Consider the following 26,928-nt stretch of genomic DNA (forward strand, 5'->3'; position numbering starts at 1 on the left):
GGAAACAAACAGGACATAAAACGCACAAACATGCGTAGAAATATTATATGGTGTTTCTTTCTGTCATCAAAACACAAAAATACATATATTGTTTTTTTCCTCTGTTTTTTAACGTCATTAACTCTCCACAGTGGCACAGTTAGTCCCCTTTGGGCGGAGGGATATCTACGTTGCGTGCGCAGGCGGGAACTTTACCCATCCTCGAGCGTGTCTGCCCAGCTGAGCGGAGCGTCATTCAGAAAGCTCAGTGCAGGAGTGCGAATAACACGAGCACGCGCGTCCTGGACTTCTATTTATTTATTCACTGACCGATATATTTATTTATTTAACACTGAATTACTTATTAATGAGCTTTTTAAACTCTTTTTAAAGCGTCGGAGTACGGAAACTGGGCTCTATGAAAACTCCCGGAGGAACTTTACCACATCTTTGAGGCTGAAGCGGAGGAATGAACCGTTTCTGTGTGATTACCATATTTGTGACTGCAATTTTCACCGTGACAGAAGGTAAAATATTTTATTTATTTTTTTAAACTATGTTTTTAGTCGAGTAACTGTTCTGTGAGACGCGTTAGAAATGTTTATAGCAATAGTTATATCTAGTTTTGAATGTACCTGAGTGTAAATGTGAGTGTGAGAACGGGCTAAAACAGCATCACCTCAGACGCTTATGTTCTAGCTACTTTTTCATTACGTTCATTAATTTTTGGACTTTTAAACTGTAATTATTCCAGTTAATGCTAGCTAGTGTGGGTTGCTTTGTGCTTTAAATAGGCATGTTTTGTTTAGTTTTATTGATTTTGTTTAGTTTAAAGCGCCCAAAGAGTTTGATATTGTGTCTACTTTGAATCATTTCTTACATTCCATCTTAAGAAGTGCAGCAGTTTCATTGTGGAGCATGAGACTGAGGTGCCAGAAATGAGCTACTTGCACTATTTAAGGTGGAAAATATATTTCGTTTTTTCGTAAGGATAATAACCTACGTAAGTTAAATAGTTCAGTAGTTTCATATTAGGGGCTGAGCCCATATAACGAAACTACTGCACTGTTTAGGTGGAACATATAATTTATTTACATTTTCTTTTTTAGGCTCCGTTTCTCGCTGTTTGATTTATGTATTTACTGTGTTTTTCATCCTGTGGTGTTTATTGATCTGCCCTGTGTGTGTGTGTGCTTGGTGTTGGGGTGGGGGGATTTAATAGTTTTTATGGCATGATGCCACAAGTGTGTGAGAGAGCCAGAGAGTGTGTTTGGGGGGTGTCCTGTGTCTGTGTGTGAGAGGAGGTGGGGTGTATAATGGGGGGTTGGGGGGTTAAACAATAGCTCGAGCTGCTGCTTTATGGCTCGTGCTGCTCTGATTTCTTTTTTGTCCGAGCTGCAGCTGCCGCGCGCTGGTTCCCACGGAGCGCGTGCAGGAGAGGGGGGGTATATTGAGGGGGAGGGGGTGTGCGTGGCAGACAAAACTCCAACCATTAATAGAAGCAAAATCAGACAGGAAGCGAAAGTACTGCACATACTGAGAGAAAGCAGAACCAATGTCTCAGCCTGAACATTAAAAACACCAGCTTTAACTTTGTATTATGTGATCACTTTTTCCTGTGGTCAATTCACTGGTTGTCCTTCTTCAAACAATTTTGTAGATACGAATTACTGCGTATTGGAAACACCCCACAAGATCTGCCTACTTTTTTGGGGATAATATGGACCTTGTCAAATCTTGCACTTGTCCATTCGTCCTGCCTTCCAAACTCTACTGTTTTCTTTCTGTCTTATTATATTCACCCCTTGACAGGGTTCATTGTAACAAGCCTTCTTGTAATCTGTGTTAGTGATTGTAGTGTTATGACTGATTGATGAGCCTAATACTGGAAAGTTCAGTGTAACTCTCTTTGGTTCTATATAAAAGTATTCCAAATTACTTTTTTGTTTTTTTATGGTTCTTTAAATGATCATTACTTTTCTGAAAGGACCTGTGAAAAAGCATTACTTACTAGAGCATAGGGTTCCATCAATTCCACGATTGGTATTTTGATACCAATACTAGGTGTAGTAGCAGAGTAATTTATGGATGAGTGGATAATTAGGTACTGTGTTTGATTATGGGACCACAGTAAGTGATATCAGAATTGGCATTTGAAGTACTTCAGCTTCTGTTTATACTCATTTGTGTAGGTTTTTAGTCAGGGATACTGTTTTTAGAATAGCTCTCTATAACTCGATGTTCGGAATATAAAACAAATGTGCTGTAGATTCAAGAGTTATATATGTTGTTTAATCATCATTCACTCAGGAATACTGTCCACAACTGGAAGTTTATAGGTCAGATTATGCAATTGGCTCTTCCATGTTCACAAAGTGGCAAACAACAGATGCAAACCAGTAAGGACCAGTTAACACAATCTCAATCTGCATTGTCCTAATCAGCCCCATCGGAGTCCGTTCATTATTAGCTACGCAAGCAATTTTGGTGCTTAATTCCTTTAAGGTCTGGCTCTGAAGAGGAGACCATTAGTCAGCTTCTGAAAAGAAGTAGAGGTACACTGCTGTTTAGGGTTGAATAACGGGTAGTTAGAGAGTGAATAGGAAAGATACCGCCCCTGCACCCCCGCTCCATGCACACACTCATCTATCAAAGACAGTCATTCACAGATTCACAGCCTCAAACAATGCCCTGAAACAAAAAAGTTCCAGCCCTACTTTGGGTCTACCAAAGTAGTTTTTCCACTTGTTGGTGTGTTTCTGGATGAGAGGAAATATCCTGTGTGCTTGCATTTTCTAACAGAAATGTGTGTGTTTGTAGGTCTGAGATGCTCAGAGCCCTGTCAGAATGGAGGAACATGTGAGCTGGTAGCCAACGGACAGGTGGCCTGCAGGTGAGTTGCAGTTGAACAATGCATATTCACAAAGTAATGCTTTGAGAACTTCAAGTTTAGGACACAAAAATCAAAAGTTATAATTATTATTTACAAATAACAAGAATACAAAAACAATAAAAAACATAATGTTGCTAAAGTTTGCCAAATGCCTAAAACTTTTAAAGACTATTGTAAATATATGTATATGTATTGCATGCGCCTTTAGACATTCTCCCAGAGGTGCGTGACCCCTTCCCCCAGCTACCCCCCCTGTGGTCTGTTACCCCCACCGCACTTTTCTGCCCATTCAATTCGACAGCTGGCCCTCTCTCCTATTGTCCCAAACTCTCTCTCGTGCCCTCACTCACAAACACACTCATATAGGCTAGACACGCTCTCTCACATAGCCACCAGATACAGTCAAACATTTGCTCTCAGTTTATACATTATGTCTAAATGTTTGTGGACACCTGTTCAGCTACTGTAATAATCTAATAGAACTGCACAGAAAAGACAGTTACTCCAACAATCACTGGATAAGCTCTTTTTAATACCTTTGTTTTCCGATAAAACAAAGAAAGAGCATATATTCCCTACCTTTTACTTTTTTTCTAGTATGTGCGTTTTATCTTTCTGTGACTCTAAAACACACTTTTTACAGAGTCTGCACAAAATAACATGACTTTAGTTTTTACACTGTCGGAAATCACCATCTTCTCATCACATTGTGGGAACCTTTCACAATGAATGGTCTGACATAAGTGATCGGAAATGACTTTTTCTACTGAGTTCATATTATTGATGCATTTACTTTCAAAATGAGTACATGAACAGTTTTAAAAAGACCACACTCATCTACTGTTGTTGCTTGGAACAGGTTCCCTGTCCCATTCTTAGCTTTCTTTTTGTTTGCATCCTTACAACTGCTATCATGTCTGTCCACGGGCCCTAGTTTATGAGATGGAGCTACTGTCTTCTGAGTTTTGGTGTTGATGTTCAGAACGGCTACAAAAAATCTCACATTCATAAAGAACAACGAGCCTTATTCACGACTGTTACTCATTTTTCCTAAATTTGTAATGTAAGAAAATAGAAAGCTATTCAAATATTTGGTGTATTTTTTCTGATCCCAGTGTTCTAATTTGATAAAAAAATATATATATATTATTTTAGTCATATTTTTATGTACACAATTGTGTTTTATACGGTGACAGTTATTATTATTTATTTGTTTATTTATTTATAGAATGTCACAGTCCACTGTCTTGCTGACAGTATCAGAATATATTTTGAATCATAACCCCTGTATTGTTATTGCTAATACACAGAATCATTAGAATCAGGGTTTGAATAAGTTAAAGAATTGTTTCTTATGAATTGTTGGTGAATAAGGCTTAATGTTTAACTTTGTAGAAGACTTTGAAACTATTCACCTATGTATTATTACTTCACCTTTTTATTATTAATATTTTGATCATTTAGCCTTCTATTCTCTCTCACTCTTTCTCTATTTTGCCCTCAAAAATACAAACACCCTCTGTTGCTCTCGTGAGGTTTTCCAATCTCATTACCCCCTCAGCCATCTGCCCTCCGAACAGGACACCATTCAGACGGAGTGTGTGTGTGATGGGGGAGCAGATTAGGAAGAGAGGAGGAGGGAGGGGGCAAAGATTTGAAAGCAAACAAGTGTGAGAGACTGTTGGCTGAATCCCACATCACCCCCCCCCCCCTCCATTTCTCCCTCTTTCTCAGTTTCTGCCTCATAAACTGTGTCTCTATCTCTCACATCCACCACACTTCCTATTTTGCTTCACTGCTTTGGAATGAAGTGCACAGTCAGGTGGCTGCAGTGATAAACAACAAACAAACAGATGAATGCAAGAAAGAATGAATGAATGCTCAGAGTAGACTTTGGACTTATGGTGTGTAGTGAACCGCATAGTAAACTACAACAGAATGTGCATAGACTAGGGGTGTCACGATCTCGATATTTTATCGAAATCGAATCGAAATGAGGTCACGATCTCGAGTATCGAAGTCAAAAAGAGGATCGACGATCCCTCCCGCGCGCGCTACGCAAATAGCGCAGCGCGCTACGCAAATGGCGCGGCACCAACACAGCGCATCCTATTCATTTAAATAGAGATAGCCACTGCATGAGCGCAGTCGGCGGGAGTGTGATCACTGTTTTTATCTGTCCAACGGGGGAGGGGGGGCGGGAGTTGGGCGCGCAGGTTTTGTATCTGTATCTAACGGAGGGGTGGGTGCGCGCAGGTGAGAGCGTGTGAACTCGCTGAAATGCGTGTGTCAGTGTGACTTGAGAACACTGACTATAGATCACAGTGAGGTGGATTAAAAATCTTAAACTTATAATTGACTACACCTGTTGCTTTCCATTGAATTAAAAAAACATCTTTCTCTCAGATAAAGTAAACACAAGCGTGTTTCTGACTAAAATAAAAGCTTTTCAGGAGAGATATAAGTTATGTGTAAATATTTATAAGACAATACCCACATCACTTATCTAACCAGCCTGTACTGATTTCTGCCCCCCAATAATGCTTTCAATAACCTCTTGTAAGCCAGGGGTTACACTCTAATAGCCTTTAATAGTCTTCAGTAGCCTTTAAAAGACTTACCTGGCGGCCGTGGTGTGTCCACTAAACTCCGTAGTTATAAACATCCTGAGGTTAGCAGCGCGCTAACTGACCTGTTTATAATGTAATCCGAGCAGTGACTCCGTGTCGGCTGTTCTAACCTGCTGCTGTTAGCTGCTTGGGCTGAAAGATGAACTGTAGTGAGCTGTATTATCCGGTTTGTGGGGTTAAAACCTTTATTTGTTTACAGAAACAGTAAAAACGGACTGGCTGAGCTCTGTAGCCCGTGGCTGGGCTGTACTGAAGTAGTGACTGAGTGAAGAGAGCGGGGCTTGTGCTGCTGCTGCTAGTGGTTGGATGAAGAACTGCAGCTTCATGTAATGAGCAGTTTCACCAGCCATCCACACACAGCTCTGATAAACTGCTTGTTTTAATAGTGCACACTGTTGCTACCAAAAAAAGTCACTAGATGGCATTACCATATATATCTTAATAAATAATAATAATAATATTTATAATAATAATAATAATAATAATAATAATAATAATAATAAATATATTATTTAAATTTTATGAGGCATAAAATAATAACAAGAAAAAAAAACAAGAAAATCGAGAATCGAATCGAATCGTGACCCTCAAATCGAAAATGAAATCGAATCGAGGATTTAGAGAATCGTGACACCCCTAGCATAGACATATGCTTACTCTCACACATGTGCACACATACAGTGAATATCCTGTGTTATGTGTCTGAAAGTGAGGCAGTGTTTCAGATCCTTCTCTTTCAAAAATATCTTCTCAGAAGGGAAGCCTTTCCTGTATGAGTTAACACAAACTTGTGTGTGCACAGGAGATTTAAACTGAATAGAAACTAGTACACAAGAATTGTGTTCAGAATAGGAACCAGGGAGCATTTCTGAACACAGCTTACAACACTTGTTTTGGTCGTTTGAGCACCCTTTCTGATGTGTTGGAAAATTGGTATTCCAATATGATGGGAGGATGAATGTTGGATATAGATCACATTAAAGAAGCTAGAATAGATAGATAGAATATTGAAGAAATTAGGGGAAAGGTTTTAGATGGTTGTCTTAAAATAATCTGAGGCATCTAGCAGGTTGCACACACTTTACAGGATGAGTTGATTTCCTTAACCTAAACTAAAAATCAATATTATTTACCGACACCAGTACAATTTAAAATATGTATTACGCGGCACTAACCCTAATTTTAGGCCTCAACACTCTGACCTGTTATAAACTCTGTCCATACTGAAAACCCTGGACCCTGGTACATGACTCTGAGCTATTTTCAGTTTTGGTGTTAGTGGTCCAGCTTCAAGACAGCTTCTGAAATATCACACCTTCATATAATAAACAATGTTTAACAGTTTTAAAGACGTATTTTTTTTCCTCCTTTACTTTAAAGCATTAACAAGTTTTATCAGTACCATAATTAAAAACAAAAATACTATACCTAAAAACAGAACTATAGGAATTATATAATATTCTATTGATGTATTAAATATGGAAGTGAGAATATATGGAACATAAGGAACTGAAATATTGCACTACATGCAGGGTGATGATTAGATTGTATAGATTGTTCACATGTTCTCAGATATGTCACATGCTTAATGCAGAAAAGCTGAACTTGCAAGCTGCTAAGTCTTAGTTTCTTTGCAGTGCTAACATTTATAAGGCAAGAATTAAATCATCATAGTCAATTAGACTGTTTTAGTTTTGTATACTTGATTATACCTCAACAATAAGAATAACTAAAGAATAAAACATTAAGATATTTTTCTTTTTGTTTATACATAAGTGTACAGTGCTATTGGACAGCATACACTGTGCAGTTAGCACTGTATTGTTCTGTAAGACTACATGATAAAATATTAGCTTTTTCTCCTAAATGGTCAAACTGTATAGCACAGAAGTTAGACTGCTGTTACACGGCAGTATAAGGTATATGCTCTGCTTGATTAATAATCCTTTTCTGTGTTAATAATATTTATTTCATGTCACTGTCCGAATTAAATGTGCCTGTTCTAGTAACCTGTATCAGTGTTCATGCTTACAATGCCCGACCACTATTTAGTACTGTCTAACACCTTCTGTGTTGTTTATGGGTTATTAGTTCATTTGTGTGTGTGTGTGTGTGTTTGTGTGTGTTTGCGGTGTGGGCCTCAAAATGTAACAGATCTTATTGCCTTAGTCATGCGAAAGCTGGGTAAAGCAGTTCTGTAGACGAGGAACATGCAGAATGTCCACTCACAGTCTAGACACTTTTGGACTTCTGCTTTGGGACGATATAAGGAAAAAAGACACAAAGTTGAAAAAAAAAAAAATTGAACTGCTTATGTGTTTCCCTAATTCATTTGTAGTTTTAGTGGATTTTTTTCATTATTTTAAAACAAAACCACACCAACTTAACAAATTAGTTAAGTGCTTAAATTGGTCTTGTGTAGGATTAGGCATTTTTTAAAAATTGTTCTTTGTAGCACAAACATGTTAAAAATTGCTATTACACTAAAGAACCCATTTTTTAGTGCTATGGCGAACACTTTTAGCAATATATTGGCCATAGACCTGCCCATTAGTATAGATGGCAGCATGTAGTCTAGGCTTGAATGAAGTAAAGTAAATTTGGAAATAGTTTTTTGTGTTAGGCTGGGTTTAAAGTTAGAGTATTTTGCTGAACTATGGCTTTAATTCAGCTGTTTGTTCCCCCAGACACTGAAGTCATGTTTGAAAGTGCTGAGTTCACACATTGTAAGAATGTGAGAGAGAGGCTGGCTGTAGGAAGCTTTGGAGACAAGACACCGTGAAAATGAAAGTTTGTTGTTTGATTTGACACTCGGGGGCAGGAAGTGTGAGGTGTGAATGCTCACACATATGCATACACACACACACACACACTCTTACACAGTCACTTGCACAGCAGTCAGCAGCAGATGGTAGACCAGCCCCCTGGAAGGCGACAGGCTACAGCCTGCAGTCACAAATGTGGTCATAGGTCACAACAGCATCTGTTCAGATACTCACACACACACATACACACACACAGACCTGTTGCCACGACAGGCTGCAGATGCCCTGCTGCTGCTGCAGTGTTGTAAAGACAAAGAGTGAATGGAAGCATTAATTCTGGGAGTAAACACACACATTAATAACACACACATACCCAATCACACACACTTAGTAGATAAATAGTTTGTCTTATTGCTTCACTGGCTGGAGTTTTATAAGCAAGAAATATAAGCAAAATTGAGAGAATTAAAGAAACCAACAAATAAAAATTACAGAAAAAGGAGAGAGAAGGATGAACATGTTCAGTAAGAGCCATGGGAGGTAGGGATAAAGTGAGATAATGGGGCAAAGAGATAAAAAATGGTCATACATAGAGAGACAAAGCAAAACGATTAACAGAAAGAGACTACAGAGACAGGAACATGCAAAGGCAGTAAGAGAAATAAATCTAAATAGTAAGGGAAAGGAAAGAGTAAAGGGGGAAAGGGAATGAAAGATAAAGAAAGTGATATACAGAGGCAATGAGAGAGAAAATGGGAAATGACACAGTTAGAGGCACAAGAGAGAGAGCCTGACAAATACATAGAGGAAAAAAGAGGGGGAAAAGTGTGAGCAAAAAAAAAGAGAGGGCCATACAGGAAAAGATCGAATCCCAACAAGAGGGAGAAAGAGACGTTTGTAAAAGGGAAAAAGACGAGAAAAATTAGAAAAAAACTTGAATAAAACAGAAAAAAGGCATGCAAGAGAGAAAATGAGAACTAGATGAGAAGGAAGAGAGACATACAAGCTGAGAGAGAGACTAAAAGAGAGAGTGATGGAACTTAAAAAATTAGAGGGTAACAGAACAAAGAAAGAACGGAAAGAGAGATGGAAAGAAAGAAAGATGACAGGAGGAGTGTGCTCTCTCGGGGGATCAGCCCCAGTGACCTCACGCCACTCGCCATGGCAACAGGGTGCTGGGTGTGGGGGGGTGTGAGGGGGCTGCCGCACAACTGCCCTCATTTATGCACACACCTGCTGCAGACACACTCACGCACACACACACACACACACTGCCCAAGCGTGCCACAATTAATTCCTTATCGCTCGATTTCAGGAGATACTTTAGTTCTCGAGGCGCTGATGGGACGCGTGTCCCAAACCAGGCCGGGAATTGGACTAATGTGTTGCGAGGGGAGGGAGATCTTATACCAGTATAATTTTTGCTGATTGTGATTAATACTCACCTTTTCCAACACACACACACACACACACACACACAGAAAAAGTTTATTTATCTCCTTGCTTGGCTGTACTGTTATTTTTGGCGGGAAAAAGTTCAATGGTCCTGATTGTCTGTGTGTGCGTGTGTGAGGGGGTGAGTAGGGGGACACTTTGTTGTCTAAATAATTGGATTACACACAGTGCAGTCATTCAGCAGTTCCTCAGAGAGAGAGGCGGGGGAGTAACAGAGCGAGAGATAGAGAGCTAGAGAGAAAGAGAGAGGAATCTAAATATAGGTAAAGCAATGATGGTTTATAATATAAATAGATATAGATAATAATATGACTAAAATAAATTAAAGATATTAATACCTTCTGTTTTTGTTAAAGTAACTATCTCTACTCTCTAGAAAAGGCCTTTTTCTAGATTTTAGGCCATTGCTCCCCTGCCTGGCATTAAGCATGTTGCCAATGGATTCATGTTCATCATTTTACCAATTCAAAAATGTAAAATAGCTGAAAGCGTTCTCAGAAAAGGGTGTCCTTAAACATTTGAATACCAGTATATAGAGTAGATTATCCCTCAAGCCCCAGTGTAAGACATGTGAAGATGATTTAAGTAGAGACTATTTGTTACTATTGTTTTTTTACACATGGTTTATGTGTGTTTCCTCTCTCATAGGTGTCCTGCAGACTTTGTGGGTCCACAGTGTCAGATCCCGAACCCGTGCAGTCCATCCCCTTGCCGCAATGGAGGCGTCTGTCGGCCGAGAACGCAGGGCAATGACGTGGATTTCACATGCGAGTGCATGTTGGGCTTCAGTGGCCCACTCTGCCTGACGCCGGTGAACCACGCCTGCATGAACTCGCCCTGCCGCAATGGAGGGTCCTGCTCACTCATCACTCTTGCCACGTTCAGTTGCCGCTGCCCACCAGGGTGGTCAGGTATGCTCATAATTACCCTTACATCTGTTTATTTTAATCCTTTAACGCAAGTAAGCACTACAAAGTTATTTAAATGCTTTAAGACTGGAGTGTTTATTTGACCTTCTAAGCAATTAATTGAAACAATAAACCATACACATTGTGTTGAAAAAAAAAAACGTGTATAAACCCTTGAGTTGCCTTTAAATATACTCATGAAATTTTCAGTGTTTAAATGTCTGTATTTTATTGGTGCCTGTAGTGCCCTGATAATCCACCAGGGAGCAGAAAACATGTATATGGTTTTTATTTTGTATTTGTGTCAATTTATAATTATTTAATTTAATTATCACCCTGGTTACAGATCCCACAAACTTCTTGAAATTCATAGTTCATAAAAAACGTTTTATTTATTAGAGGTTTGAAGATGTTTATTTACAAATGTTTCATATCCTTTTGCAGGTAAGACGTGTCAGCAGGCAGATCCGTGTGCATCTAATCCATGTGCAAATGGAGGACAGTGCTCAGCCTTTGAGTCCCACTTCATCTGCACCTGCCCTCCCAACTTCCATGGGCAGACATGTCGTCAGGATGTCAACGAGTGTGCCCTTTCCCCATCACCCTGCCGCAATGGTGGAGTCTGTGTGAACGAGGTGGGATCTTACCGCTGCCGTTGCCCGGCTGAGTTTGCTGGAACACATTGTGAGCGTCCGTTTCACCCGTGCCATCCATCTCCATGCACCAATGGGGGGACGTGTGTACAGACAAGCGACACTGGATACACCTGTAGCTGTCTGCCAGGTAAATTCCAAAACCCAGTGCATCATGATTGAAGTGATTGTATTTAGTTTCAGTGGTATAAATGATTATAATTACAAACAATACTTTCAAAATCCAGGGTTTTAAAAAAATTTGTCCTGCATTTGTTGAGTAACTGTGTCTACTGTCCTGGTGAGCTCAGACAAAGAGACAGGAAGACTGTGAGGGTGGGTGTGGGTAGGTGGTTGTACTGTAACAAGCAGGGTGCCAGTCTGAAGTGGAGTGCTGCTCTCAGTTTATGATTAATCTCAATACATGATCTCAATTACCGCAGCTAAACATATTTCCCAGCACACACCTCTTTTAATGTGTTCAGGTCAGAAGGTGAATTTTATTAACATATGGTTCCCACAGGCTAACTCATACTGGCTTATTCATTTACTTTTTCACACTCATTTCTTACACACTCTCTCTCTCTCTCTCTCTCTCTCTCTCTGTTTTCCCTTTTTCACTTTCTCATTGACAGGGTTTAACGGGCAGGACTGTGAGCATAACATCGATGACTGTGTTCAGCATGCATGTGAGAATGGGGGCAAGTGTATGGATGGAGTCAACACCTACAACTGCCACTGCGACAAACACTGGACAGGTATAATTCAGTGCACAACAATGCAATGCAAAAACACAAGAACTGATCATGGACCAGTTAAAAGTTAAAAAAATATTTGTATATCTTAAAACTACCAGTGGGCCTATACTACCTACCAAACTATATTGTACTAAACAGCAGCATAAAGCACTGCACCCTGTTATACAAAACCTGTAACTGCTACACTTTTAACAGTATTCTATACATACACACTACTAAGTAATATTGAAACTATTTGGTTCTACAATCAAATGTACAGTATTATACTTTTATAAATTGTTAAATACAGTTGTGTAAATTCTGGATCACCTGATCTTTCCAACTTTACAAAACTGAGAGACTTTTTATGACCCCTGCTTGTAGGTCAGTACTGTACGGAGGACGTGGATGAGTGTGAGTTGTCTCCAAATGCTTGTCAGAATGGAGGAACCTGTCACAACACGGTGGGTGGGTTCCACTGCGTCTGTGTGAACGGCTGGAGCGGGGACGACTGCAGCGAGAACATCGACGACTGCGCCAGTGCTGCGTGTTACCACGGCGCCACATGCCACGACCGCGTTGCATCTTTCTATTGCGAGTGTCCGCACGGCCGCACTGGTGAGAGACACTTTTTATTTGGGTAAAAACAGCAGAAGGGAAATTCCATGCAAAATTCTAAATGTATTTAATACATGTTGTTTGCTTGTTTATATGCAGGTCTCCTCTGTCACCTTGATGATGCTTGCATCAGCAACCCATGTCAGAAAGGCTCCAACTGTGACACAAACCCTGTTAACGGCAAAGCCATTTGTACCTGCCCTCCAGGATATACAGGCTCAGCTTGCAACCAAGACATTGACGAATGCTCACTCGGTAAAGAACAATCACATTACTGTACACATAACAGGAAGGAAGGCAATGTAGATTAGCCTTGATTGGATGCTACATTTAGTCAATTTATGACATCATTTTCTGTTTCATATAGAGCTACAATTGGGTGTTAAAATTGCTTAATTTGGGTGCACATTAAATACATTTGCAGCTTGTAAACATTGCCTGATACAATGTTTTAAAGTAACATTACATTACAGATTTACCTTAAAATATCAGTTTCAATATAATTTTAATGCTCCACTAATTGTAATAGGGAGAATATCACCCCTCATGCTGTGTCCTTAGCATTAGACTAGACATTAGACATTAGTCTGAATGCACCAGTAATGCTGATTAATAATATGTGTTCTGTTTCTTTTTATTACCAGTATTTAAGATGCATGTAGAAACACTAACTGTTTGCTTTGTTTCCAGGGGCCAATCCATGTGAGCATGGCGGCAGATGTCTAAACACCAAAGGCTCATTCCAGTGCAAGTGCCTTAAAGGCTACGAAGGCCCTCGCTGTGAAATGGATGTGAATGAGTGCAAGTCAAACCCCTGCCAGAACGATGCCACCTGCCTTGACCAGATTGGTGGATTCCACTGCATCTGCATGCCAGGTTAGGACTGTACTAAATACACAGAATGGGGTGTTTTGAAGGTTTACATATGATGTTATTGGTGTTTGACCATGACCTAATACTCTGTATTTCTGTGTGTAGGGTATGAGGGCGAGTTTTGCCAGATTAACACTGATGACTGTGCATCCCAACCATGCCTCAACAACGGCAAATGCATCGACAAGATCAACTCCTTCCACTGCGAGTGTCCTAAAGGTAACAAAAGCAAAAAGAGAAGACCAGTTAGCTGAGCACCGGCAGTTACACTTTCCTTATAACTTTTCTGCATAGTGGTAAAATGTCAATGTGGCCGTTTTTTTCCTTCTCTAGGATTCTCCGGAAGCCTGTGTCAAGTGGACGTTGACGAGTGCGCCAGTACGCCATGTCAGAACGGAGCCAAGTGCACTGATGGGCCAAACAAATTCACCTGCGAGTGCAAAGAAGGTAATTTCCAGCACTTCACAGTTGCAAAGCCCAAGCAGTGCACTAAAGGTGTTTTCCTTTTCCTTGAAAATGTTAAAAATACACTGCTGAGCCTCTCCTTCCGTTTCCTTTGTCTGTAGGTTTTACAGGCTCTCTGTGTGAAATAGACATCAATGAGTGTGCATCAAACCCATGCCACTATGGAGTGTGTAAGGATGGTCTGGCCTCGTTCACGTGTGCATGTCGCCCTGGTTATGCTGGACGACTGTGTGAGATCAACATTAACGAGTGTTTAAGTCAGCCATGTCGCAACGGTGGAACCTGCCTGGACAGAGAGAACTCTTACACCTGCACCTGCCCTAAAGGAACCACAGGTACACACACACACCATATGCCCTAAAAAGACAAAAACAAAAACAACACAGACACACACTGGCAAACATTCCTTCTAAACCCTTTTTTGTCTCTGCAGGTCGAAACTGCGAGATCAATGTTGACGACTGCAAAAGTAAACCCTGTGACTTCGGCAAGTGCATCGACAAAATCAATGGCTATGAGTGCCTCTGTGATCCTGGATATACAGGTAAGAAAACTGCACTCATCTGTGCGTGTGTGAGTAACAGGTGGCAAGCGAGCTGCAGTGCTTTGGTGTCAGATAACAGAGTAGGACAGAGACAACCTTTTCTAACTGGGACAGACACACACACACACACAGGTGTACTGTGTACTGCTATCTTTTTAAACATGCACTGTCACTGGATGCTGGACCTCAACACACCTTTGAAAAACTTAGTGTGTGTGTGTGTGTGTGTGTAAGAAATGCAGTGTAAGATAAAGGGCCATTGTTGTAGCAGAAGCAGGCAGTTAGATGACCCTGTCTGTCTGTGTGGAGTGTGTGTGTGTGTGTCAGTGAGTTGGGGAGGGTAATTGTTCGGTCGTGTGTGAAATATGGCCCTCTCCTTTGTGTGTGTGTAAACGGCCCTCTGCAGACCCTCCACCCCCACTGAAAAGTGTGTGAGAATAGAGAAACAAAGAAAGAAAGAGGGAGAAAGAAAGGAAGGGTGGGGGAAGCTGTGTTCTTTGTCATTCACAAAGTTTAGAGCCCCTCCCTCCCCAGCTGTTCAACATCCTTAAGGCGCACACACACACACACACACACACATACACACACACACTCACACACACTCTCACCCTCCAATAATCAATACACATCAATAGTTAGACTAAACTCACTAAAGTCACATGTTTGAAACCACATCGATTTGTCTGTAATCAGGTGTCTGATTACATTATATGATACTGATGACAGTCTAGGTCCAAGGATTTTTTTTTTAATCATAGGTATTGGGGTTTAATCCCATATTTGTTGTAAGTAACTGCTCAGCAAAGACTTATAATAGATTCTAATAGATTCTGGAGCAGTTCTGTGAGGATTTGCTTGCATTCAGCTACAACAGTGTGGTACCTCAGCACCACATTCCAGTAAATTTCCTATCTAATAGGCAATGGATACACTTTAACTGTCTGAATGTGTTGATTAGAAGAGGTGTCTATTTAACATGTGGACATGTAGTGTGTAAAATATGAGAAATAGTCTAATATAGGTCAATTCCAAAAATAAGCAGTGACAATATTTTAGTGCAGGAATGCTCGCATAAAGCTTTGCATTCCTTTGCATGCCCCCACCCCCTTCAGTCCTAATAATAAGTAAACTAATAATGTACTTACCCACTCTGTGTCTCAGGTGCCACGTGTAACATTAACATCGATGACTGTGCGCTGAACCCGTGCCGTAATGGTGGTACATGTGTGGATGGAGTGAACTCCTTCACCTGTCTGTGTCCCGACGGCTATCACGACTCCACCTGCCTCTCTCAGAGAAACGAGTGCGCCAGCAACCCCTGCATCCACGGCAACTGCCAGGACCAGGCAAACAGGTGAGGCATAAACAAATCTCAGAAGATCATCAAAAAATATACTTTTTGTTAGTATATCTGTACAGTCGTGTTGTTTTTAGAACCTCATTGCCACGCTCTTCTCTCTCTGCAGTTATTTGTGTGTGTGTGAGCCTGGCTGGACAGGCCGTAACTGTGACCTGAACTTGAACGAGTGTCTGTCCAACCCGTGCGTGAATGGAGGAACCTGCAGGGACATGACTAACGGTTACATCTGCAGCTGCAGAGCAGGATTCAGTGGTCAGTATCTCTGTGTTGTTGTGGAAATCAGAAAAAATCAGGCATAACTCATAATGTGGATGTTGTTCACAGTAATACAAGCATCTCCAAAATTCTAAACTTTTAATAAACAGCATGTAAATCATATGTTATATATTTATATCTAAATACATCATTGCTGACTTATTTGTCATTTCTGTGTGTGTGTGTCTGTGTGTGTATTGCACAAGAAGCATATTAATGATCTTGCATTCTAAAAAGAGAAAAGTGTGTTTGTCCTAACGTGTTTATATGTTCTGTGCCGTAGGACCAAATTGCCAGACTAACATCAACGAATGTGCTTCGAATCCCTGCCTGAACCAAGGAACCTGTATTGATGATGTTGCAGGGTACAAGTGCAACTGCCTGCTGCCTTACACAGGTACAAACACACATTCACTTACTTACTCTCCACTCTCACGCTCTTCACTCTACACCCTGCATGGCATTGTTTGGGGGATGTGTATATATGTGTGTGTGTGCGTGTGTGTGTGAGTGGTGCCTTGAGTTGGAGTGGGAACTCAAAACCCCATTTCCTGTTTGCCTTCTTCCCTTTTCCTGTTGGAGGGAAAAAAAGTCACAATTGTGGGAAATTGCAGACGACAGCACAGTCACAGTGGAAACTGATAAGGAAATCAAAAAACAAAAGCTGGCAAAATAAGTGGAATAGGAAAGGTGGCTGAACCTGATGACCTCTGTTTGTGTACGTTTGTGCATGTGTTTGTGTTTGCGCATGATGTATTCAGGAAATCCGAATTTACTTTTGTTTTTGTGTGTCTCAGGTGATCTGTGTGAAAGTGTCTTAGCTCCCTGTTCTTCACGGCCATGTAAGAACGGAGGTGTATGTCGTGAGTCTGAAGACTACCAGAGTTTCTCCTGTGCCTGTCCGGCAGGCTGGCAAGGTCAGTTAATATACATAATACAATAATATATACACATACATATGACAATGTCGATTGTTTTTTTTTATACAGCTATATAACATAAGTCAAAAGGTATATTGTCAAATGTTTAGCCTAAATTTGAAAATTGCAGGTAAGATCATAATAATGTCCTTTAGTCCCTTAAATTTAGTGAAGTACCCCCACTAATCAGTAGAATCCTTCTCTTCATCCCTCTACAGGTCAGACGTGTGAGGTGGACATTAACGAGTGTGTGAAGTCTCCTTGCCTCAATGGTGGTGTATGTTTGAACTCTGTGGGTGGATTCCAGTGCCACTGCAACCCAGGATTCACTGGCGATCTCTGCGAGACTGACACTGATGACTGCACTCCAAGTAAGAGCCACTCACAGATACATAAATGCACACTTCTGTAATAATATAAGAAACATGAATTCCTATTACAGATTAATGTATTAACTTAATATAAGACACATGAATTCCTATTACAAACCATTCATTAACCTACTTTTTAAACTAAAACGAATTTGTTCTCTTTCAGACCCCTGTAGTAATGGTGGGGTGTGTGTGGATCGTGTGAATGGCTTTACCTGTGTGTGTGTGGCTGGATTTCGGGGAGAGCGCTGCACAGAGGATATTGACGAATGTGTGAGCGCCCCCTGCCGCAATGGAGGGAACTGCACCGACTGCGTGAACAGCTACACCTGCAGCTGCCCTGCTGGGTTTAGTGGCATCAACTGTGAGATTAACACACCGGACTGCACAGAGAGGTAGGACACATACAAACGCACACACATATATTTACTCACACATACTTGCACATGTCTGCACACTTTCATGTCCACTGTATCAAAAACACTTCCTTTGTAGTTGTAGTACACCTGTGTAGAAACTGTCTTTAATTCGTCTTGTAAGTAAATGTTTGTTTTACTAAGGATCTTATATGGATATATATGTTATGTCTTCCAGCTCCTGCTTTAATGGTGGAACATGTGTGGACGGGATTAACTCATTCTCATGCGTGTGCTTGCCGGGCTTCACTGGGAGTTACTGCCAACATGACGTGAACGAGTGTGACTCCCGGCCGTGTCTGAATGGTGGTACCTGCCAGGACGGCTTCGGCACATACAAATGCACCTGTCCTCATGGATATACTGGTGCCAACTGCCAGGTACCCAGACAAACACACACACTCTCAAATAAACTCTTTTCAATTAGATTTTAAACATTTGAAAAAAGGTAAATGCCTTTGTAAATGTTGTGTGCGAGTGTACTAAAGCTTTGTGTCATCACTGTTTGTTGTGTTTAGAGCCTCGTTCGTTGGTGTGATTCCTCTCCCTGTAAGAACGGAGGGTCCTGTTGGCAGAAGGGCTCCTCCTTCACTTGCCAGTGTGCCAGCGGTTGGACCGGACTCTACTGTGACGTGCCCAGTGTGAGCTGTGAAGTCGCCGCTCAGCAGCAAGGTAGATATATAGTTTGTGTGTGAAGCATTGTGTGTGCGGGCATGTATTTATTTAAAATATGAATTAATTTCGGTTGTTTAATGCCCAAAATAACATTTAAAAAATCTCATTGTTCATTCTTAGGTGTGCCAGTGGCAACTCTGTGCCGCAACGGTGGGCAGTGTGTAGATGTGGGCAGTACACACCTGTGCAGGTGTCAGGCAGGCTACACAGGCAGCTACTGTCAGGAGCAGGTGGATGAGTGTGTACCAAATCCGTGCCACAATGGGGCCACCTGCACTGATTACCTGGGAGGATACACTTGTGAGGTAGGAAAACACACAGCCCCGTACATTTACATACTGAGACTGTCCTTACATGAGAGGCAGATCCTTACATGAGTGCAACTAATATTTAATGAGTTAAATTTTTTCTCCTTCTCTCCCTCTATAGTGTGTTGCGGGTTATCACGGTGTGAACTGCAGCAAAGAGATAAACGAGTGTGTGTCTCAGCCGTGTCAGAATGGAGGCACCTGCATTGACCTCGTCAACAGCTACAAGTGCTCCTGTCCTCGAGGAACACAGGGTGAGAATCTCACAACATAGTCACGTTAGAATATATTTTTATTTATTTTGGATTCGTCATAAAATGCAGGCATTTAAAAAAAAAATTAAGTGGAAATTTTCAAAAAGGGAGAAATATGTGTATGTGTGTCTCTAAACATGTTTTCCCTTCTCTGTAGGTGTACACTGTGAGATAGATGTGGACGACTGCTCTCCAGACACTGATCCACTGACCGGTGAGCCGCGGTGTTTCAATGGAGGCCGCTGCGTTGACCGTGTCGGCGGTTATGGGTGTGTGTGTTCACCAGGTTATGTGGGAGAAAGGTGTGAGGGAGATGTAAACGAGTGTCTGTCTGACCCCTGCGACCCTAATGGATCATACAACTGCGTGCAGCTGGTCAACAGCTACCGCTGTGAATGCCGCACAGGATATACAGGTATGTACACATACACAAACATGTGTAACATTAGTCTCTGGCCTTACTTTACTGGAGGAAAATACTGTACTTTACTTAAATTACAAAAAAATAGAAAAAGTATTGCTAGTTATTTACTGGATTTAGCTTTTTTACTAAAACATTGTGTAAATATTTGTTTTTTTGCAGGTCAGCGCTGTGACACTGTGTTTGATGGCTGTAAGGACAAACCCTGCAAAAATGGAGGAACCTGTGCCGTTGCCAGCAACACTAAACACGGATACATCTGCAAATGCCCACCTGTAAGTTCACACACACAAAAACATACACACGCGCACACACAAATCTGCAAATGCCCACATGTAACATTTAACATGTAAACCCCCTTGTCTGGGTTCATTTCTGACCCTGTCATTCTCTTTTCCTGTAGGGTTTCTCTGGCTCTTCCTGTGAGTACAACTCTCAGTCCTGTGGCTCCCTGCGGTGCCGTAATGGTGCCACCTGTGTGTCTGGTCACCTGAGCCCTCGCTGCCTGTGCCCGCCAGGCTTCAGCGGACACGAGTGTCAGAATCGGCTTGACTCGCCGTGTCTCTCCAACCCGTGCTACAACGGGGGTACCTGCCAGCCCATCAGTGATGCACCCTTCTTTCGCTGCCTGTGTCCACACAACTTTAATGGTCTGCTCTGCCACATCCTGGACTACTCTTTTAATGGCGGGCAGGGCAAAGATATCGCTCCACCACCAGAGCTGGAGATACGCTGTGAGGTATGGATGACCACTTTTTTTTTCTTATTTGTTCTTATTATAGCAATATATTAGTGAATGTGTAGATGTTTTGAGTTAGTTTAATCAGTGGGATTAATCAGTGGTTCTCTTAATTATTACCTTATTGTTCTCTTAGGTGGCACAATGTGAAGGCAGAGGTGGTAATGCTATCTGCGATGCTCAGTGTAATAACCACGCATGTGGCTGGGACGGGGGCGACTGCTCTTTGAACTTTGACGACCCGTGGCAGAACTGCAGTGCTGCCCTGCAGTGCTGGAGGTACTTCAACGATGGCAAGTGTGACGAGCAGTGCGCCAATGCAGGCTGCCTCTATGATGGATTTGACTGCCAGAGACTAGAGGGACAGTGCAAGTGAGTCTCATCAATACTTACAGTATTTAAATATTAATAATTATTACTGTGGAAGTGAAAATAAATTCTAGTTTATAATTTCCAAGAATTTTAGAAATCACAGATATAATACAATAAAATGAAAACTGACTAATTCACTCTCTCTACATCTTTATTTCTCTTCAGTCCACTCTATGATCAGTACTGTAAGGACCACTACTCTGATGGTCACTGTGACCAGGGCTGTAATAATGTGGAGTGCGAGTGGGACGGGTTGGACTGCGCGGAGGACGTGCCCCAGAAACTGGCAGTGGGCAGCTTGGTGCTGGTGGTCCACATCACTCCTACAGAGCTTCAGAACCGCTCATCATCTTTCCTCAGGGAGCTCAGCGGACTCCTCCACACTAACGTGGTCTTCAGGCGTAATGCAAACGGAGAGCCACTGATCTTCCCTTACTATGGTAACGAACATGAGCTGAGTAAGCACAAACGCTCGGCCCACGACTGGAGCGACCCGGCCCAACTGCTCCAGCGTGCACGGAGGAGCCTCAGTGCTTTCGTACACACGCGGCTACGGCGAGAGCTGGATCAGATGGAAATTAAAGGGTGAGTCCCAGTATAGTTAATTATGAAAGAGTCAAGTCAAGTTTGCTGAATTGTTTAGTGGGTTTACATGTATGATTAAGTTAATTTTTCTATTGCTCCAGAATAATTATAATCTGTTTCAGTTCTGTTTCACCACCATGTGTTAACATCACTTTGTGTATGTGTGTGTTTTGCAGCTCCATCGTGTATCTTGAGATTGATAACCGGCAGTGTTTCCAGCAATCAGATGAGTGTTTCCAGAGTGCGACAGATGTAGCTGCCTTCCTTGGAGCACTGGCCTCCAGTGGGAATCTCAATGTTCCGTACATCATAGAGGCAGTTACCAGTGAGTACACACAGAAACATTGTAAAAATAACTGTACATGCACTGTAACAGCTTTACACATAATAGTACACATCATTTATACACTTTATAGATGTTTTGTAGTTTACTTCGAATTGTATTGCCAGGTATTGATTACCAGTGTTTGTATTCCTTTCTTTCACCTTCATTTTACAGATGTTTTATTATCTATAGTTATTTAGGTCAAGGGTTCCCAAAATTTTGCAACTTATGGCCCACTTATCCCACCATAGAATGTACCATGGCCCACACAATTTAAAATCTAATAATAAATTGTAAAAAAAAAAACTTCTTGAATTGAGATAAAGGCTTGAATTACCTCAGTATCCTTTGCTTCAATCATTTATTTATTTATTTATTTATCTTAAATTCTGTTATTTAAAATCTATTTATGTTGTAAGGATTTTTACTTTGAGCAGTACCATTGTGCCACAGCTCACAGCTTAAAAAACACTGATCCAGGTAATACATATAAGTAAGACACGCTCTAATGTGCACTCTGTACTTGTGTGTAGGTGAGAATGAGGCTCCAAGCCGGGGAGAAATGTACCCCATGTTCCTGGCCCTGTTGGTCCTGGCTGTGCTGGTGCTGGTTGCTGTTGGAGTAGTGATGTCTCGGAAACGAAAGCGAGAGCACGGGCAACTGTGGTTCCCAGAAGGCTTCAAAGTGACTGAACCCAAAAAGAAACGTAGAGAACCAGTAGGAGAAGACTCAGTCGGACTCAAGTGAGTGTGTTTGTGTTGTGTAAGCATTTATATAAGGTAGAGTGTCTTCTGGTGAACCTTTTAGTCCTGATGGAATGCGTGATTGTATTCTGGAGATTGCTATGCTCAGTTATACTCAGTGTTTACTTTCCTAAAAGCATTTAAATACTACAATCAATATATTCTTCTTTATTTACTTATTTATGTATTATTGCTTATTACTATTGATTGTTTTATGCTCTTAAAAGATCTTTATAGATGTGCATTGTTGTTTAATCAATACTGATGATTCAATATGCTTTCTGAAGGCCTTTGAAGAACTCGGAGAGCACACTGATGGACGAGCAACTGAGCGAATGGGCAGAGGAGGACCATGGCAAACGCTTCAGGGTAAGTGTGTGTGCGCGTGTGCAAATTGCATGACATTTATGTATGTACAGTATATGTTAAGGAACCCCATATGTGTACAAATGATAATGATTTTTGTATGTTTGTGTGCAGTTTGAGGAACAATCTATGCTGGATATTGGAGGACAGTTAGATCCTCGTCAGTGGACCCAGCAGCACTTGGATGCTGCTGATCTGCGTCTGAACTCCATGGCTCCAACTCCTCCACAGGGCGACATAGACAATGACTGTATGGATGTTAACGTCCGTGGACCTGGTGAGTGACATTTATGATCTGATTTGTTTAATTTTACTGTTGATTCTTTTTAATAAATCACTCCTAGTTGTAGTGTACGTAAAATAGTTTTTTTAATAGATCAGTATTTGAATTCACAGTACTGGAAAATAATCTCTCTCCCTCTTTATTTTTCTCTCTCTCCCTCTCTCTTAGATGGCCTCACTCCTCTGATGATCGCTTCGTGTAGCGGTGGTGGTTTGGAGACTGCCAACGGTGAGGATGAAGATGATGACCCTTCTGCTGCTGTAATTACGGACTTTATCTGTCACGGAGCAAATCTTCATAATCAGACAGATCGGACGGGTGAGACTGCGCTCCACCTGGCTGCACGCTACGCCCGCTCCGACGCAGCAAAACGCCTGCTGGAGTCCAGCGCAGACGCTAACGTACAAGACAACATGGGCCGCACACCGTTACACGCCGCTGTGGCTGCAGATGCACAAGGAGTCTTCCAGGTACACACAAACAAACTCACACATAATCAATAAATCAATCACAAATATGCCTCCAACTATGTATGTGTGCACAGAAGCTTAGGAAGTGTAAGAAATAGACATACTGTAGGATCTGATTTTAAATAACTTAAATTTACTGTATTTGATATAAAGTTGAATCCCAATCAGTCACTGTCTGTTGGAATTCCCAATACATACAAATAATTGAGCATCCTATCATTGGGCGATTTTAGCTGTGCAGCTGGTGCAGGTGCAGCTGGTGTACATTGAACTTATCTCTAAACTTGTCTGATCTCTTTTTCCCAGATTCTGATCCGTAACCGTGCAACAGATCTTGATGCCAGAATGAACGATGGAACAACACCTCTGATCCTGGCTACACGTTTGGCTGTGGAGGGCATGGTGGATGAGCTCATCAACTGCCATGCTGACATCAATGCCATTGATGACACTGGTATGCATATATCCACGTTCACTCACACAGAGCTTCTTCTATTCTTTTCATTTCAGTCTATTTTTGTTGGGCATTTGGCCTTATAAAGGATTGTCTTCTGGTTGTGAAGCTGGTTGTTAGCTTTTAAGAGGAGCAACAATACAGAGTTATGAAATAACATTCCCAGGATCTTTTCATTAGAGCAGTATAAGGTCATATAGCATCCTCTATGGTGAAGTGTCCACATCCATTAACTACCTCTTCACCTCCTGTTATTTCTAAGTTTATGGCCTCTCAGCTCTATATACAATTAATAAATGGGGGTCTGTAATACTAGTATGAAGTAAAAACTAATATGTTGATTGCATGGTCTGAACTGGAAGTCAGTGGGTTAGAAATCTTTTTTTTTAAGTATTTAGATTAATATTTTCTATCTTCATGTTTAAACAGTGTTTAATTGCCCCATCTTTTTCTCTCTCTCCCGGTAGGTAAGTCTGCTCTCCACTGGGCTGCTGCAGTCAACAATGTGGATGCCACTGTGGTGCTTTTGAAGAATGGAGCGAACAAGGACTTGCAGAACAACAAGGTCTGTGCTGTTAATATATATTTTATATATTGTGTATGTGGTTGTTTGTGAGTTAAGTGTTGTAGTATTGTATGTGTTATACTAATTTGTGTATGTTTTTTCTATGTATGTAGGAGGAGACCCCTCTGTTCTTGGCGGCTCGTGAAGGAAGCTATGAGACTGCAAAAATTCTTCTTGATCACCTGGCCAACCGTGACATCACCGACCACCTGGACCAGCTGCCCCGGGACATTGCTCAGGAGCGAATGCATCACGATATTGTCCGCCTTCTAGAGGAATATAACCTGGTCAGGAGTCCACCACTTCCTCTGTCTCCTCCAATCTGCTCACCTGAGGCCTTCCTGGGCATCAAAACCAGCCCCGGCGGAGGCAACATTACTAACAACGCTGCCGCAGCCAAGAAGCAACGGAAACCTGGTGGAAAAGGCATCGGAGGAAAGGAGGGTGGCAAAGAGATGAAGATGAAAAAGAAGAAGGGCGGAGATGGGAAGCACAGCGGGCTGATGGAGGTTCTCTCTCCTGTCGAGTCGCTGGAGTCTCCACACGGATACCTATCGGACGTGTCCTCTCCGCCCATGATGACCTCCCCCTTCCTGCAGTCCCCACCAATCGGCCATCACCTGCAGGGCATGGATTCTCAAATGGCCGGAGCTCAGCTGAGCATGGGTAAGCCCTTTGACTCCGCCCCTCCACGCTTGTCCCACCTCCCTGTGGCTAACAACGGTGCGCAAACAGGACAATGTGATTGGCTCCAGCGTGTACAGCAGCAGCAGCAGCAAGCGGGATTCCAAGCCTTAATCCCCACAATGCATCATGCTGCCAACATGCCACAAGTGATGGGATATCCCACCATGCAAAGCAGCCACCTGGCTACCCCTCACCTGTTGTCTAACCACGCCCACCAGACCAGTCACCAGACCAGTCATCTCAACCACCCAGGCCTCCAGCATCAAACCTCAAGCTCCATTCTCTCCCAGCATTTCCTGGGAGATCTGACTGGGGTTGACCTCCAGTCCGGCCCAGGCCACGCCCCCATCCAGACCATCCTGCCACAGGAGACACAGCGTCTGTCCCAGCCCATTTCAAGCACACAGTTTTTGACTCCGCCCTCTCAGCATAGTTACTCTGCTCCCATGGACAACACTCCCAATCACCAGCCACAGGTCCCCGACCACCCCTTCCTGACCCCCTCCCCAGGCTCTCCTGACCAATGGTCCAGCTGCTCCCCACATTCCAATCTTTCTGATTGGTCAGAGGGTATCTCAAGCCCACCCAACAACATGCATATGAACCACATCCCTGAAGCCTTCAAGTAAAATGGTGCTACATTACGAGACAAAGCTAGAAGAGTGGGAAGACTGAACACGGATGCCTTTTCTACGACTTTATACCGACGTCACAAACTTTTTACTTCTTTTTTAATTTATTTATGTACTTTTTTGGAATACAGATATAAAAAAATATCTTTTTTATTTATGCTTTTTATTTTTTAATCTATGAACTGCCCAGAAAAAAAAACTCGAAACTACTGCTACTGCAAATATTATAACGTTTTGTTAACTTGTTTTTTATAGTTATGTTCGTGTTTTGTATGGAGACGTTTCAGTATTAATTAGAACTTTTAAGCCAAACTTTAGCTTACTGTAAACGCCTGTAGAAAAAGTCTTATGTGTTCATATACTGAAGTCGTTGAATGTTTAACCGAGGACGTGTGCAGACATGGACCGGATACTGATGCCAGAAGATGACTGCATAACTGTTTATCGTCACAGAGCCTTACAAAGGGAGATGAACTGCTATGGTGAACCGTGAAAGTCTCTGTTCTCTTTGCCACACTGGACAATGTGTACAAGCTGTCTTAACGTTGCTGCCATTTGTTGTAGACACCCTAACACGTCTGTATTTTCCACTGAACCTGAGTTTGTTCAGGCGCTTGGGAGAGTTCTCACGTATGTAGCTTGATGACCACTGTTATTTATTTTTTATTTTTTAGAAGAAGAATCTCAGCCTTGTACAACTATTACAAACCTAACCAAGTCCTAACCTAAAATCCAGTGTTCCGTTCCATTCAAATATGTAATATATTAAGAAATGCAATACTGTATTCATTTATATTTTGTAATATATTGATCATATAAGTCTAAAGCGAAACTGGGCAAATTTATCTGGACACAAGTTTAAGAGTGGTTGTACTAGGCTGAGTAATACTGTTAAGCTAGAGTATGTACTAGAAATGTAGAGAGTGTGTGTGAATGCGTGGGAGTGTGGATGTGTGTATATGTGGGACAGAGAATGTACACAGTGGTGGTGTATGTGTGTGTTGCACTGTGGTGACATCGTCAGGTGTCGGACCTGTTAAGTTTTATAAACACTGATTAAATGTTGTACTGCTAAAGAAATGATGACATATGCATTTGTTCTCTGAGGAGGAAAAAGTATTTGTAAAATAATTTTCTTAAAACAATAAAGAAACTTGACATTTTTTCATTAAATGTGCAGTCCTTCATTGTCATTTCATTCAAAATTGGGTCTGAAACATCTTAAAG

The 26,928-nt window shown here is 41.7% G+C and overlaps 1 protein-coding gene across 1 annotated transcript; it reads left to right on the forward strand.

Moving 5' to 3' along the window:
* The first annotated feature begins 221 nt into the window (after positions 1–221).
* notch1a (notch receptor 1a) lies at positions 222–26,874 on the forward strand. The gene is made up of 35 exons (XM_007256578.4): positions 222–506; positions 2,800–2,872; positions 10,371–10,633; positions 11,075–11,413; positions 11,898–12,020; positions 12,384–12,617; positions 12,717–12,872; positions 13,308–13,493; positions 13,596–13,709; positions 13,824–13,937; positions 14,057–14,290; positions 14,389–14,499; positions 15,661–15,853; positions 15,966–16,111; positions 16,398–16,511; positions 16,912–17,031; positions 17,253–17,405; positions 17,572–17,800; positions 18,000–18,201; positions 18,340–18,493; positions 18,617–18,801; positions 18,926–19,058; positions 19,216–19,473; positions 19,642–19,754; positions 19,883–20,218; positions 20,355–20,590; positions 20,756–21,175; positions 21,352–21,500; positions 22,034–22,244; positions 22,532–22,613; positions 22,725–22,887; positions 23,062–23,363; positions 23,670–23,817; positions 24,285–24,382; positions 24,496–26,874. Exons 1-35 carry the CDS (start codon positions 449–451, stop codon positions 25,696–25,698), a joined length of 7,353 nt encoding a protein of 2,450 aa, XP_007256640.3. The 5' UTR covers positions 222–448; the 3' UTR covers positions 25,699–26,874.
* The last annotated feature ends 54 nt before the right edge of the window (positions 26,875–26,928 follow it).

This window comes from Astyanax mexicanus, chromosome 17, assembly GCF_023375975.1.
Source record: "Astyanax mexicanus isolate ESR-SI-001 chromosome 17, AstMex3_surface, whole genome shotgun sequence".
Classification (NCBI taxonomy): Eukaryota; Metazoa; Chordata; class Actinopteri; order Characiformes; family Acestrorhamphidae; genus Astyanax; species Astyanax mexicanus.

Bases quoted from the DNA above. Each gene is read 5' to 3' on its own strand.
- notch1a (XM_007256578.4), top strand. From the start codon at position 449: ATGAACCGTTTCTGTGTGATTACCATATTTGTGACTGCAATTTTCACC. The intron at 12,873-13,307 runs GTAAAGAACAAT...CTTTGTTTCCAG, and splicing joins CATTGACGAATGCTCACTCG to GGGCCAATCCATGTGAGCAT. The intron at 22,245-22,531 runs GTGAGTGTGTTT...TGCTTTCTGAAG, and splicing joins GAAGACTCAGTCGGACTCAA to GCCTTTGAAGAACTCGGAGA.